The sequence below is a fragment of the Micrasema longulum genome, unplaced genomic scaffold (genome assembly GCF_059751315.1).
Source record: "Micrasema longulum isolate JH-2025_06_02 unplaced genomic scaffold, ASM5975131v1 h1tg000811l, whole genome shotgun sequence".
Classification (NCBI taxonomy): Eukaryota; Metazoa; Arthropoda; class Insecta; order Trichoptera; family Brachycentridae; genus Micrasema; species Micrasema longulum.
Window position 1 is genome coordinate 326,303 of NW_028278003.1, and position 15,267 is coordinate 341,569.

The 15,267-nt window shown below is 31.2% G+C and overlaps 1 protein-coding gene and 1 long non-coding RNA gene across 2 annotated transcripts; both read right to left on the reverse strand.

The window, feature by feature from the left end:
- Positions 1-249: 249 nt before the first annotated feature.
- Positions 250-7,608, reverse strand: LOC148278905 (uncharacterized). The gene is made up of 4 exons (XM_088230713.1): positions 7,504-7,608; positions 5,563-6,462; positions 5,328-5,427; positions 250-1,749 (listed from the first exon to the last, which is right to left on the reverse strand). The coding sequence occupies exons 1-4, from the start codon at positions 7,516-7,518 to the stop codon at positions 1,613-1,615; spliced, it is 1,152 nt and encodes a 383-aa protein (XP_088086839.1). The 5' UTR covers positions 7,519-7,608; the 3' UTR covers positions 250-1,612.
- A 2,228-nt stretch (positions 7,609-9,836) lies between these two features.
- On the reverse strand, positions 9,837-12,930 carry LOC148278906 (uncharacterized). The gene is made up of 2 exons (XR_015823045.1): positions 12,342-12,930; positions 9,837-10,133 (listed from the first exon to the last, which is right to left on the reverse strand). It is a non-coding gene; the product is annotated as an uncharacterized LOC148278906 (long non-coding RNA).
- Between the last annotated feature and the right edge of the window lie 2,337 nt (positions 12,931-15,267).

Below are 15,267 nucleotides of genomic sequence, written 5' to 3' on the forward strand. Positions count from 1 at the left end.
TACCTAAAGATCTTCCAGTCTTAAAATGTTAACAGGTACTTGACATTAATTTGAACCTATTTCGTGCTCCATTTAAACCATGCTTATAGTATTTTGATAGAGTGGGGTCATTCATATTTTTTTTTCGTAGATTTGATTTTCAAACACATCTCATGGAAAAGTAAATGTTAAACATGATTTAATTTTGTGTATTTTTTTATTGTATGTAAATATATAATTGTATGGTTTATATACAAATAAAACAATAAATACGCTCAAATCACAATTATATATTAACCTAAAATGGATTGTAAACAGAAAATACATTAGAAAAATCGAATTTCATTAAAATTATTAACAAAAATATTATATTTTAACCCATCGCATAATTATTCCACTTGAATATACGAGTAGCTGTCGTTTGGTTAGTATGTTGAGAAATTCTTAAATGAGAGTATAACTCCATGACCTGTACAATATTGTATTATTACATGTATTTATAACTAATGGTAACTTTGAAGTGACTAATAAATTAATAATAAAAAACACGAAAGTAAAGACTCAATTATATAACACCAAGTTTTAATAAAATCAATTTACTCAATTTAAATAAATAAATGTTACCTTTTGAAGGATTTTATTAATTACTTGATAAATTTATAATGAGTTCTGGTAACACGTAATTTGTGGAACTTTTTCGAAGGTTATTGCGTTTCTTGTTTTGATGTGTTTTACGTGTACAATAAAAATATAGCTAACTGGAGCATAAATTTTATTAAGATCACATTATTTGTTTGTGTTGCAACGATTGCCTGTTTTTTATTGGTAGGCGTTTTGAGTTAATGAGTAATGAAATTTAAGAGCAGTTTTTGCTGTATGAAAGTTTGAAAATTTGACTTATAGTAGATACTAGCTATAAAAGGTAAAATACTGCAGATTGTAGCTTTAGAAGTGTTAAACAGAAAATAAAAATCAAATTAGATTATGTTATAATCTTTTTCTGACCTATAAGTTTATTTTACGCATTATCCTACGGTTTACAAAATATTTTTCAAATACTTAAAAAAGACGCACGGTAAAAATAATTCAATTTTTCGAAAATCGTATCGAATTAACTTTCGTTTCTGACATTTCATTTTATTCTCTAAAATAAATTCACTATTCAGCAAATAAAAAAAATAAATGACTTAACTTGAAATATTTCGTTGAAGGATTGCGGAATTACAAAAAAAAAGTAAATGTTAGTCTAACGTCTGATGTTTTATTTCCAATTCTCTCAGGTTTTAATTTTTATAAATGTGTAATGAGAAGGTACGCATAATAAAATTTAGCAGCTGTTTTGACAAATTAATTATTATAATAATGACTCTACAAGTCGAAAATATAACTAAAAAATGTGTTACCAGTAATACGACATAATATCTTTTTCTTATCTCTATTAGAGAGATTGTATTTGTAATTTTATATTAGTTTTTAGGTTTGTGCATGACAATCCTGCGAGTATTGGAGGTACAGCATAATAACACGCATTAATTAAAGCTCTTTGTCAATGGACGAAGATAATGAATGATAACGAATGGAGATAATGAAGATGGTGATAATATGGCATGGCTGCTAGTCTCTTCACTCTAGCTCAGTGAAGGATCGCTGCGGGCTGCCGGTGAGCTGAATCCTTACTGTTGGATACAGTAGCATGGAATCCACTTTGCCAATCTGCATAGTAGTCCACGGTGCGTACGTTGCCATCAGGCTCCACCAAAGAATATTGTCCTAAAAAGTTAGGCAGTATTTTACATAATAAAAAAATAATAGTTTTATGTTCTTAAATGATATGAGTTTATTTTATTACCATATGTATAGCATGTACTATGTAACTGTTCTGAATTAACCCTTTATAGAACACCTAGAAATAAGTCATAAATAAATACCATCAGAATTGAGGTTTTTATTTTCTAATATTTCGTGTAAGTCTCGTAATATGTCGAAAGTATCGTAATAACATACTTTGGTAGATCAGTTTTCTACTCAGATCTTTCAGATGCAATAGTTTTACTATCTTAAAAAATAAATTTTTTTATTAGGTTTTTAAGACGCAAATCAAGACAAAATATGTGTGCCATAAAGGGTTAATGGATAGCTATCAAGATATCTTTTTAAAAAGTGTTTATCGATTAATTTTTTCGTGTTGTGCAGTGTAATATCTTTATTTAAGCACTTTTAATGCGATACGTTCATTCCATATTACCTATTTACAATACTAGGATCTATTTTGGCTAACGCATTTGAGATAAATTATCAACTGGGAGATGAATACAGCAATGTGGCTTAAATATCGGAAGTACCTATGTAAATAAAGCAACTCAAGAACCTCGATTGTTTAATTTTTAATTTTAATTCTAGTGGCATAAGAATATTGATTTATTTTATTAATAATACATCATAATATAATATCTACCACCGCCTTACAGGACAAACAATGTTATATGGAGTAGGAATAAATGCGCCATGAAAAATTTCTCGAAACTAAAAACAATATTTTTCTGCGATATGAAAAAAAAAACGAATTCGTATTTGTGGTGGATGCAGATAACCGATGTTTAAATATGTAGATCGATATACCAAATTGAAAGGAATATTTAAACTTAGATAATATTATGATTGTTGTGTTAACCAAGAAGAAAGTTTGTAGGTACTTACGTTAAGATTTCACATAGTAGAAATAAACGTTAGCCTGAATTTGCTCACAAATCTTTCCTTTGTTCTATAAAATGCTTTTGAGAACCACATAACGCGGTCCAAAATAAAACAATAGTTGAAATTCAATAATATTCATACTGTCTATAAAAGGAAAAGATGAAACATTGTTATGATCGATACTTTTACTTTGGATACATTTTGTGGCATTTAGAGTTTTTGGCACGATGAGTTTATTTATTTCACTCGTCAGTCATGCATTCATAAACCTAAAAACTCCAACAAAATTAATCAATACTTTGATCTTACAATATTTTAAAAATAAACATATAATAAGGATTTGTTTAATTGTATTTTTTATGATAAATCAGTAGCTGCAAACACTTAGCCAATAACTTTAAAAAAAGTGATCAACGTAATGATGTTTTTGCACGTGTAAGTTGTTCAATTGTTGTTTTGATATTTTGTACTTTTATTTTGAAATAAATTTCAAATAAAAGTCAATAATTCTCATATTATATTCATAAATATGTAACATCTTGCATATTACGACTGCAATAGGAAAAAATCACTTCTGTCTGTTTTATCAAGTATTTTATCTTTTTTAATTAGAAAGATTTAATTTTTCTCCAATAAACGGTAGTAAAAGTATTATTTTATGGGAAAAATGAAGAAAGTTGCCGCGTTATTTACATTACAATTCGCTCGGGCGGATGACTCCCGTCATAGAAGCTGTCGCGTACTTTTATTTCGTGGGGGTGGCTCCCGCCAAAGGAGTTCTAAGGGTTAAAACGACAAGGTTTTCGGAGCCTTGTTAGTTAACTCACAATTCAATTCTTCAATTATATTTAACACATAAATAATAATATTTATAAACAATTGTTTTATATTCGATTCAAACCACCGGTAATGCAAAATGCTCAAACTTTAATTGATTTTTCAAATATTTTCAAGAAACTTAATGTTCATTAATTATGTCGCATTAGGTGATTAGTTAGGTTTTTGTTGCGCGGTTGTGTTATAATCTTCAGATTAAAAGCCTGAGGTTCGATCTCTACTTCATTTCCGAGAACAATTGTTTGGGATTGAAAAGTTTACAAAATATATAAATACTTATTTCAGTGTATCACAATGAAATAAAATAGAAAAATATTGAGAAAAAAAGGGTTTAAAATTTTGAATAGGTATGGAGCTATTATTCATAGTTCATGTTTTTTTTTGTATTCACTTACAAAATTTATTTGAATTAACGGTTGTTAAATATTCCCATGTAATCCATTTTTCGTTTGCGTATAAACAATGTCATAATAAGTATTATCGAACGAGTGGGTGATTTGTTGATTTTGTTTAATTTAACTCGACGAATTTTTAAAAATGTGTTTGCCCATATACTTTTTGTACTAACACTAGCAGACTTTTTTATTTTATTTTTTATACGCCTCCACTCGTTTGCGAGTGATTTTGGCCCTTAGAAACAAGAATAAGAAATTTAAAGAATATACGCTTCAGTGAACGACAAAAAAAACCCATACCCACGAAAAAATATAAAATAATGTGAGGTAGTTAAAATCAGTATGAAAAAGTTATGTGACAATAAAATATTATTACCGTCTAAATTAAACGTAAACATAACATGAAATTTTGGGCCAACAGTAAAGAGGGACATTCAATTAGTCTTATTATTTAAATTTGGCAAATAATATTTAACAAATTCAAATATTTGTATTATTTGTCCTTAAGAATTTAGTCAGAAGTAAATAAGTATCCAAATCATTCTGGGCGAGTAAAAAATTTACGTTAAGAGGGAACGTATTATATTCTTCACAAATATTTTGAAGGAATTCGCTTCTTTCGTAGAGGGGACAGTCAAAAAACAGATGATCTAATGTCTCATTGTCATTTTCACAAAGACACATTGCCGAAGTAAAGACACCTATTCTCGATAGATGCGAGGCAACGAGACAATGTCCTATTCTCATTCTTGATATTAAAGAGATGTTCAATTTCGATTGCTTTTCGATTTCAAACCATGGTGTAATGGGGATGGAGCATTGAATACTCTTATAAAACAACCCAGTCGAGGAATTCTGCCAGAAAATTGTCCACTCAGATCTGATTTTATTAATTATAGTTGGTACATAATCATCAATAGGACGACTGAAGGAGTGAGGGATGCTTCCATGAAGGCATGCTTCCTTTGCTAGGTGATCCAACTCTTTCATTTCCAGAAATTCCGATATGCGAAGGGATCCAACATAAGGTCACCTTGAAATTTCTCTCGAACGCAAAAAATATAAGATATTTCATTTCACAAATTAGTCCATCATTACTACCATAAATTCCAGATTTCAACTTTTTGATCAGACTTAGGGAATCAGTAAATATTATTGACATAGGAATCTCAAGGTGTATAACTTCCATTAAAGCCTCTTTTAGTGCAATGCATTCGGCAGTAACTGGCAGACTTAGAATTAAGTATTTTTTCCCAATAATTAAATATGATATTATGTTATCGCCAAATTGCATTTTTTATGAAATGACGATTGTATTTTCAAATGTAAATCCAGAAATACATCACAAAGTTGATTATGTGATTAGAAATATACTCATTTACCAAATTATTTCTATGCATTCAAAAATATCTTTGGACTTACCCTTTACGACATCTCCATCTCTTTCCTCCTTCTGGTGTTTAATATCGCCGGTGTGTGGGTCATTCACTCCGTACTCGAATGCGTACCTCGGGTGATCATCCTGAAATATATTATTATGCTAACTCGAATTATCCAGGCAAATCATATACGTATGTATTTATATAAGTATAGGGAAAAGACTAAAGCTGGTGTTACAATACCGAAGTAGCGTTACATAATATCACAAGAGCCTTACGTAATAGTCCGGTTGCTTGGTGTGAATATTGTTCACGATGAGTGGAGATTTAGCTACGGGGGCGGAGATGTATTGGGTGACCAGGGCGGGGGCGGGGGCTGCTACGATTTGCTTGACTTGCGCCGGAGCTTGCACATACTGCTGGACGGGGGCTATATACTTAGCCACTGGAGCTGCGTACTGCTGCACCGGAGCCGCGTAGCTCTGTACTAAAGAAGATGCGTACTGATGTACAGGAGCCGCGTACTGGTGGACCGGAGCGGCGTACTGTTGGACGGGAGCCACGTATTTGGTTACCGGCGCAATGTACTGTTGGACAGGAGCGATGTACTTGGCTTCCGGCGCAATGTACTGTTGGACAGGCGCGATGTACTTGGCTACCGGCGCAATGTACTGTTGGACAGGCGCGATGTACTTGGCTACCGGCGCAATGTACTGTCGTACGGGAGCCACATACTTAGGCGCCGGGGCGGAGTACACCGGGGCTGCGTAGCTCTTATACACGGGAGTGGAGTAGGCGGGGGCGATGTAAGACGGAGCGGCGTACTTGGCGACCACGGGTGCGACGTAGGACTTCTGCAGCACCGGTGCCACGTACTTGGCGAGGGCTGGAGGCCGGGCGTACGACGCTTCTGGATTCGATACATAGTTCAAGGGGGACTGGTACGCGGAGTAGCTGGACAGGCCGGCGGAGGTGGCGTAGCCGTGGCCGGGCTGCGCCAGGGCGAGCTCGGGGAGGGCGGGGGCGGCGTACTCGCGGCCCTCGTGGAACTTTAGGGCGGGGGTGGGGTAAGAGTACCCCTCGGAGTGCCCTTTGCACGGAGGCAGGACCACGTCAGGGTCCCAGTGGGCGGAGCTCTGGGCGACCAGTGCCAATACCACGATACTCACTTTCCATAACTGTGGAAAAAATATCAATATTTTATTGAAAAGATACCAAAACTACGTAGGCATATGGAGCAGCGAGTACCCCTAAACCATATACGTTTAGTAGGTAGTTTCGCATGTGGAAGTATTGTAATAATTGATTGTAGGAAGTATACAACGAACTGCACAGAAACACCCAAATTAAAAATAGTTGATATCGTTTTTTCACCCGACAATTATGTACATAATACAATATATTATAAGATAATAATATTTTATAATTTATCTAACTTTTTGTACATATTTTTAATTGTGCATTGGCGGGCATATTGCCAAATGGCAATTTCTTCCAACCAACCAATAAAATCAATGTGTTAGTTTTATAATTCAAGTTACAAAACATATTCAATAGAAAATAAAAATAAAAAAGCTTAAGATATATAAAAGTGGAAATAACTGTATTTGCATATAAATTACCTTAAATCAATATTATGCTGGTTTAAAAAAAAAAAATATTGCCGTATAACAAAAAGTACAAATGATTTTAATTAGTATTTCATTTAAATTTAACTTTTAAAAGTTAGATTTCAATTAGCACTGGCGTTTGTCATAATATAATTAATACAGTCAATGATGCGCATAAGAGAGGGTTGTTTTCCCACTACGTACCGCAATCGGTTTTCCAAGTGTGCCTAATTTAAAGAAAATTAATGAAATATGGACTTAATGTTAATAAAGATATTTTTGTCATACTATTAATTATTGTTTTAAAGTAACGTACAAACAATTACATTTTTAAATAGAGCCTATTAATTATTTAAAAAAAACCTTTATAATTATAATTATGCGATCAAAAATTAGAGCAAAGGTTTATGTAAAAATGAGGTCCGTATTTTTCACACGGACAGTATTTAAAAAAAATGTTTTTTAAATCACTTTAAATATTGCACTTTCTAATACGTACACCTCTTTTCACTAAATATAATAAATTAATGTAAAACCACGTAAAAAAACACTGACAATCGAATGACTTGTCTAGGATAATAAGGACACTCGCACATTCCAGTATCTCACCTCAAAGCGAGCCATGGTTCGCGTGCAGTATGAGTGGATGAGTCCTTGATGTAATGTGTTATACGAGTAACTAATGTTATTAACCCTGCGGAGATATTCACCGCCGCGAACTAAACCAGACTGTTGACAGTCAAATACTTACCGGTCATTTATACTGATCCAGTTACACGATATACATACACGGTAAGTCCGGTAAGGCCTCTGGCCTCTGTCACGCGGGCGGGTCCTTTGGTTGTCCACCAAAGAGGTAGTCTAATAAAATAGTTAGCATTAGCACCCTGAATTCACAATATTGCTACATGTGCTGCTAATTGCAGCGAATTCGAAATATCCCGAGACGCGACGTTTCGTTTTTGTTATAATCACAGATAATAAAAGATACCTATCTATGCAGTGGTTATAACCAATGTTTTAAATAAATGTGAAATTAGAATTAATTGAAATGAATAATTTCCACATTATGTACTTGAAAATAGTGTAATCTGAATACCGGAAAACAGAGACATCTTTACTTACTCCAGTTAATTTTACATACGTGTACCGAGTGTTAGGAAATCGTAAATTTAAAGAAATTCGTTAGCGTTACCCAGTATCATGACTCGTTAGGAGTTTTTAATGAACCAAGCAACCCCAAAAACTGTTTATACTGACAGCATTGCTTAATGTAGCAATGTAATTAAATGTACTAATTTAGACGCTTGTAGTTGTACTAACAAAATTTGAACGACTCTTAATTCCGTTACTAAAAATATTGTATGATTATTTAGTTTTTTTAAATTATTTTATGCTTTCGAAAGATTAACCCGATTTTTTTGTAGTAGCCCCACAGAAAGAAATGCATTTGTATGGAAATGAATGTGAAATATCAGGTATTCTAACATACAAATTATGATAAATTTATATTTATTATTATAAACATATCGAATCGACCAGTTAACGTAAAAAGGAACGCCGACTTAACTGATTTAATTTTTTAATAAAATCTGTGAAGAATAGAAATATTATTTACCTATCCAGAGCCATAGATTATTCAAACGGAAATTTTTTTTCGACTTATTAACTGTTTTCTGTAAAAATTAGGTAAATATGCCATAGTTGACGTTTAATTTATGCTTTCATATTATTAAATTAAGTAAGGGCAAAACGCGAGGAAAAATGTTTGCCGGCTATCGCATATCGTTAGATGGATATCGAATGAATGGATATCGAATGTAGTCTACTAGCGTGAAGCGTGATAATATTATAATAATATTATTATGACAATGTAACTGTTGATAATAACAGCAATTATAAGTGAAAATAGCAATACTGAGCTATAAAGCAAGAGTTTGAAAAACACAGCAACTATAGCAATAGCATTTAACGTGCTAAACTAATATGCTTAGCGTGATATTGAAATGAAATGTTTTCACTACTAGAAGAGATGGAATTTACTGGCGCTAGGCCGCGCTGACCGACACTCGGTGGACAATATGGAATGTAACAACAACTTAAGTTTTCTCTTACTTCGCGTTGGTCCAGACTCTGGACTGTAGCAATAACATAAGATTATATTTTAGCGAGGAAATACTGACATAATGCATTAAGTCAACACTCTTTATATATTTCAAATATTTTTTTAAATAGGTGCAAGATGCTTATTTCAAATTTTATGCTATGCCTAGAATGAAAATTATTATTTCGAAGCTTTAAAAAAAAAAAATAAAAATTGTCGAAGAAATAATAATGCAATAAAAAATAAAAAAGCTTTAAATGCAGAGTGTGTGCGGACCAACTACTGCTTTACAAAATTGTGACAGGAATGGTTGACTGTACAGAGCTGCTTGGTTTAATAACAATACATGTGCCAGCCAGGATTTGTAGACGGTACCACCTGTTTCATGTACCAACAAGTAAAACATCGTATGTTAAAAATGCTTTTTTTCGTAGGACTTTTTCAATGTACAATACAAAATTTAAAAATATAGATTATACAAACATCACTCTGTCAGATTTAAAATTTAAACTAAAAATGTATTATGTAACTTAGTAGACATTATAATAATATCCCCTCCTTATCCCATCTTCAAGCATTTTTGTCCTTATCCCGCCCAATTTACAGTAACTTAATGTTCTTAAAATTAATATTTAAAAAATATTTGATTATTGAGTACTTGAAAATAACATTTTTATATGTATAAATTGTATGTATTTATTTGATATGTAATATATATATTCTTTACTAACTTTGTATACTATGTGGAAATCTGTTATTGGTTCTGAGTTTATACACTATATCTGTTTGTTTACTAAAAATATGTATGCAGTTTATTATATAAATAAAACACGAGTGATACTTTAATCCACAAATTTGGAATATCCAGTGACCGGTTTCATCGCTTTCGCGACATCTTCGAGACTGGTATATTTATTAAAAAGTTAAATGTATTTATACAGAACAGAGGTAAGGATACATAATTCAAAGTTATATGTAAGTAAATTAAATAAAGTTATTTTTATCTTAAGGATCATTATCGACAAATTTTCTATGGGTTAACAAATGAATGGATATAATGTTATTTTAATGAGTTTAAGTATTTTATTTTATTGTTGGTGTCCCATCCTTCGTGAGTGTGGTTTTGTAATGATTTCTGAAAAACAAGGGGTAAAAAGTCATTAGTAAAATTATATTACAATGGGTAAAGTAATGGAGAATGCACATGTGTTATCTGTTCATTAAGTAATTCTACGTCGGGTTTATTTTTTAATCTATTAATTTCGAGAATTTCTAATTTGTCAAGTTTATGGCCTTTGGGTGCAATATGAATTATTTTTTAATTCGAAGGAATGTTTGTTTTCTATTAAATGATTGGCAAAATTTGAATTATCTTTATTATTAGACCATGATTGTATGTGCTCTTTTATGCGTGTTTTAAAGGCTCTACCCGTTTGGCCTACGTAGCATGTATTTTTACAATCGTTACAATCAAGAAGGTAAGTTCCTGAGTTGGAAAACTTATCTTTTTTGTCTTTAGTATTTACTAACAAATTAGCTAAGGAATTATTATTATAAAAGGCTGCAGTGCATTTATTTTTATTTATTATTTGTCCAATTTTATCACTAGTTTTTCCAATATACGAAAGTTTTGCCCACCGCTTTCGGTCTTTATTATTATTGTTTTTTGGTGTCAAACTTTGGGTTAATTTATTGTTTACGAGACGCTTTTGTTTCTTTCTTATTAAGTTATCAACTAGTGTATTGTTATATCCGTTATTTATCGCGATAGATTTAATTATGTTTAACTCATTGTTATAATTATGTTTGTTAAGCGGTACGAATAACAGTCTATGAATTAAGGAGTGAAATACAGACAATTTATGTGAAATATGATGTCGCGAATTATTATGTATAATGTTATCACTATACGTTGGTTTCCTAAAAATATTGTAATGCATTTTGTTTGATTCTATATTTAACGTTAAGTCTAAGAAGTTGAGTTTTTCCCCTCCTAACTCCATTGTAAATTGGATTGACTTATTAACTGAGTTTAATTCTAAAAGGAACATATCAAGCTGGCGTTTCGTTCCGACCCACAAAATAATGATATCGTCGACATATCGACGATAGAATTTAACATATTGAAATAATTTTAGGTTTATTATTTTATTTTCAATAAAATCCATAAAAAAATTCGGCAAGTACAGGTGAGATCGGACTCCCCATCGATAATCCACATGGTTGTATATAAAATTTATCATTGAATTTGAAAAAGTTTTGGTCAATGCAAAGTTCTAAAATATTTTTTATTTCTAATTTCTCTACGGGATTAATGTTTTTGGTGTCCATGTGATTATCTAAGGCTATTTTTAATTCTTGTGTTGGAATATTTGTAAATAAGCTAACTACATCAAATGACACTAAAATAGCGTTATTTGGCACTACAATATCTTTTATTTCGTCAATTAACTGCATTGAGTTTTTTATTCCGAATTTCGGTTTAAATTTAAGTTTATTTTTAATAATATTGTTTCCGAATTTCGCTAAATTGTATGCTGGAGCTGAATTATATGAAACTACTGGTCGGATTGGCATTTCTTGTTTATGAATTTTTGGCTGTCCATATAAACGTGGGCATTGAGGGTTCATTATACTAAGGTTTCGAATTTGATATTCATTTTTTATAAGGGTTTTACAGGATTTTAGCAAAGATTTTACTTCGATATTAAATTTTGGTGTCGGGTCTTTTTTAAGTAAAACTACTTGACTTGAAGTTAAAAAGTTTTCTACTTTTTCAATGTAATCTTTTTTATTGAGAATGACCGTGCTATTACCTTTATCTGCTTTTGAAATTATAAGTTGATTGTCTTTAATTTTATTTTTGATGGATTTAATTACGCGCGTTTCTATTAAGTCGGTTTTATTTTGTTTTGAAAAATCTTGTTTTATTATTTTGGAACACATGTATTTCGTTTCCATATTAGAGGTTATTGCAATATCTGTATCAATAGCTAGGTTTTCGTAATCTTTTTTGTTTAGTTGTGTATTGGGGCAATATTTTAATCCCTTTTCGAGGACATTTATTTCATTTTTATCAAATACGACATCAGTTGTATTAATTATTCTTTCATAGAAATTTACCACGTCTTTTGAAATGACTTGAATATTTTTAATAGCTTTTTGTTTTAAAGTAAGTTGGTTTATTTTCTTTAACTGCGTTTTATAAGTTTGATGTATTTTTATATCTACTAGCTGAACAGTGTCATAATATAAGCAATCAAATTCTACTGGATGTAATTTAGAGGTAAGGAGATTATGGACATAAAATAAGTAATTGCTAGTGCAATCACGGATACTATACCACTTTTTGGTTTCTGCCATAAGCCACGTTTTCCGGGCTACGGCAATGGCTTTGTTGGCAGCCGGGGTGTTGGTTTTCGTCTGTACGCTGACATAATTCGGGACGATGTTCCGCTTCTTACACTCTCGGTTGAACCACAGGTGCTGGGATGCCATTCTCAGCTTAAGGTTTAATTTTTTATACAGTCGTTTCAGGGTTGCTGTGTTTGCGTTATCTAAAACATTTAAGTTTGTAAGTGAAAATTCTTGATGGAAGTTCATTGTAATTTATTATATAAATAAAACACGAGTGATACTTTAATCCACAAATTTGGAATATCCAGTGACCGGTTTCATCGCTTTCGCGACATCTTCGAGACTGGTATATTTATTAAAAAGTTAAATGTATTTATACAGAACAGAGGTAAGGATACATAATTCAAAGTTATATGTAAGTAAATTAAATAAAGTTATTTTTATCTTAAGGATCATTATCGACAAATTTTCTATGGGTTAACAAATGAATGGATATAATGTTATTTTAATGAGTTTAAGTATTTTATTTTATTGTTGGTGTCCCATCCTTCGTGAGTGTGGTTTTGTAATGATTTCTGAAAAACAAGGGGTAAAAAGTCATTAGTAAAATTATATTACAATGGGTAAAGTAATGGAGAATGCACATGTGTTATCTGTTCATTAAGTAATTCTACGTCGGGTTTATTTTTTAATCTATTAATTTCGAGAATTTCTAATTTGTCAAGTTTATGGCCTTTGGGTGCAATATGAATTATTTTTACATTATTTTTTAATTCGAAGGAATGTTTGTTTTCTATTAAATGATTGGCAAAATTTGAATTATCTTTATTATTAGACCATGATTGTATGTGCAAGAGCACTAGTGCACTGGAAAAACTAGTGATAAAATTGGACAAATAATAAATAAAAATAAATGCACTGCAGCCTTTTATAATAATAATTCCTTAGCTAATTTGTTAGTAAATACTAAAGACAAAAAAGATAAGTTTTCCAACTCAGGAACTTACCTTCTTAATTGTAACGATTGTAAAAATACATGCTACGTAGGCCAAACGGGTAGAGCCTTTAAAACACGCATAAAAGAGCACATACAATCATGGTCTAATAATAAAGATAATTCAAATTTTGCCAATCATTTAATAGAAAACAAACATTCCTTCGAATTAAAAAATAATGTAAAAATAATTCATATTGCACCCAAAGGCCATAAACTTGACAAATTAGAAATTCTCGAAATTAATAGATTAAAAAATAAACCCGACGTAGAATTACTTAATGAACAGATAACACATGTGCATTCTCCATTACTTTACCCATTGTAATATAATTTTACTAATGACTTTTTACCCCTTGTTTTTCAGAAATCATTACAAAACCACACTCACGAAGGATGGGACACCAACAATAAAATAAAATACTTAAACTCATTAAAATAACATTATATCCATTCATTTGTTAACCCATAGAAAATTTGTCGATAATGATCCTTAAGATAAAAATAACTTTATTTAATTTACTTACATATAACTTTGAATTATGTATCCTTACCTCTGTTCTGTATAAATACATTTAACTTTTTAATAAATATACCAGTCTCGAAGATGTCGCGAAAGCGATGAAACCGGTCACTGGATATTCCAAATTTGTGGATTAAAGTATCACTCGTGTTTTATTTATATAATAAATTACAATGAACTTCCATCAAGAATTTTCACTTACAAACTTAAATGTTTTATATGTATGTAGAACTGTTGATTTCCCTAATAAAATAAAAATAAAATAAAATAAAATAAATGCGATTATCTCGGAACTTGTTTTAATGACTTAATACATTCTGTCAGTAAAGCCTCGATATATTGTATGCAAGCGGCAGATATCACTACCAATAAACAAAATGCTTTATTATCCAATAGAGCATTTCAGTTTAGCGGCTAAAATTAAGCACAAGTGAACCCTTAGGGTCATAGTTAACCACACTGTAGGTAATTAGGATTCTTTATGAAATAGATTTTAACAAATATATCAAAGCTTTGAGTTTAGCTTAATTTTTGTTGACAAGAACTGGATTCAATATCCTAGGGAGCTGTTCATATTAACATATTACGACAGATACGGAGAACATTTTAGAGAAAGGAATATAGAAGTCTAAGCATCTACAGAGCTTATGACCTGTTATTGGATGGTTAAAGTGGCCACTTTACGCACTGTGTAACATTCACTATTCTGCCTATATTTGAACATCCATGTTCCTTCAATTCTTCAGTCTGTTGATGTTTGTAAAGTTAAAGAGCTGAAACCTTTATTGATGTGTGTGAATTATTTCGCCCACATAGTAGGCAACGCCTGAAAATATTTTTAATTTTATTTTACCAAGTTTTTTTATTTTATGGACAAGAAAGAGGGGAATTGTTTAAAACGATATTTTCGAACAGTGAGAAAAATTACATTTTTTGCAATCAATTTGTTTGAGACTCGAACTAAAAATGCAAGTTTTTAAATAATAATTTAAAATAAGGTATGTTTAGTTTATACTGAAAGTCGGAAGAAAAATATCTGCATTATGCTACGGCCGTTGCACCCTTAGACAGATTTGAGAGCGATTTATTTTTATTTTTGGCTTATTTTAATTTTTTAGTTATTTTATTTTAAATGGTAATTAAACAAAGACAGATACTAAAATACATACAATTTGAAGTTATTCGTCGATACGATTTCACATGCATATATATCTTCAATTATAGAACTATACGAAATAGATTGAATTGCATTTTTTGTTTTTCAAAATATATTTTTAAATTTTTTATACAGTATACGATACAAAGAAAAATAAGAAATATATGTGAACTTATAACCTAAGATTTATTCGCAAAAGTTGGGAGAGATAATGAAAAATGACAATATTGTTTCAGCTG

Excerpts from the sequence above, each read along its gene's own strand:
- LOC148278905 (XM_088230713.1), bottom strand. Across the intron at positions 5,428-5,562 it reads CCAAGCAACCGGACTATTAC|GATGATCACCCGAGGTACGC; the intron begins GTAAGGCTCTTG and ends AATATATTTCAG. Across the intron at positions 1,750-5,327 it reads AGATGGAGATGTCGTAAAGG|GACAATATTCTTTGGTGGAG; the intron begins GTAAGTCCAAAG and ends CTAACTTTTTAG.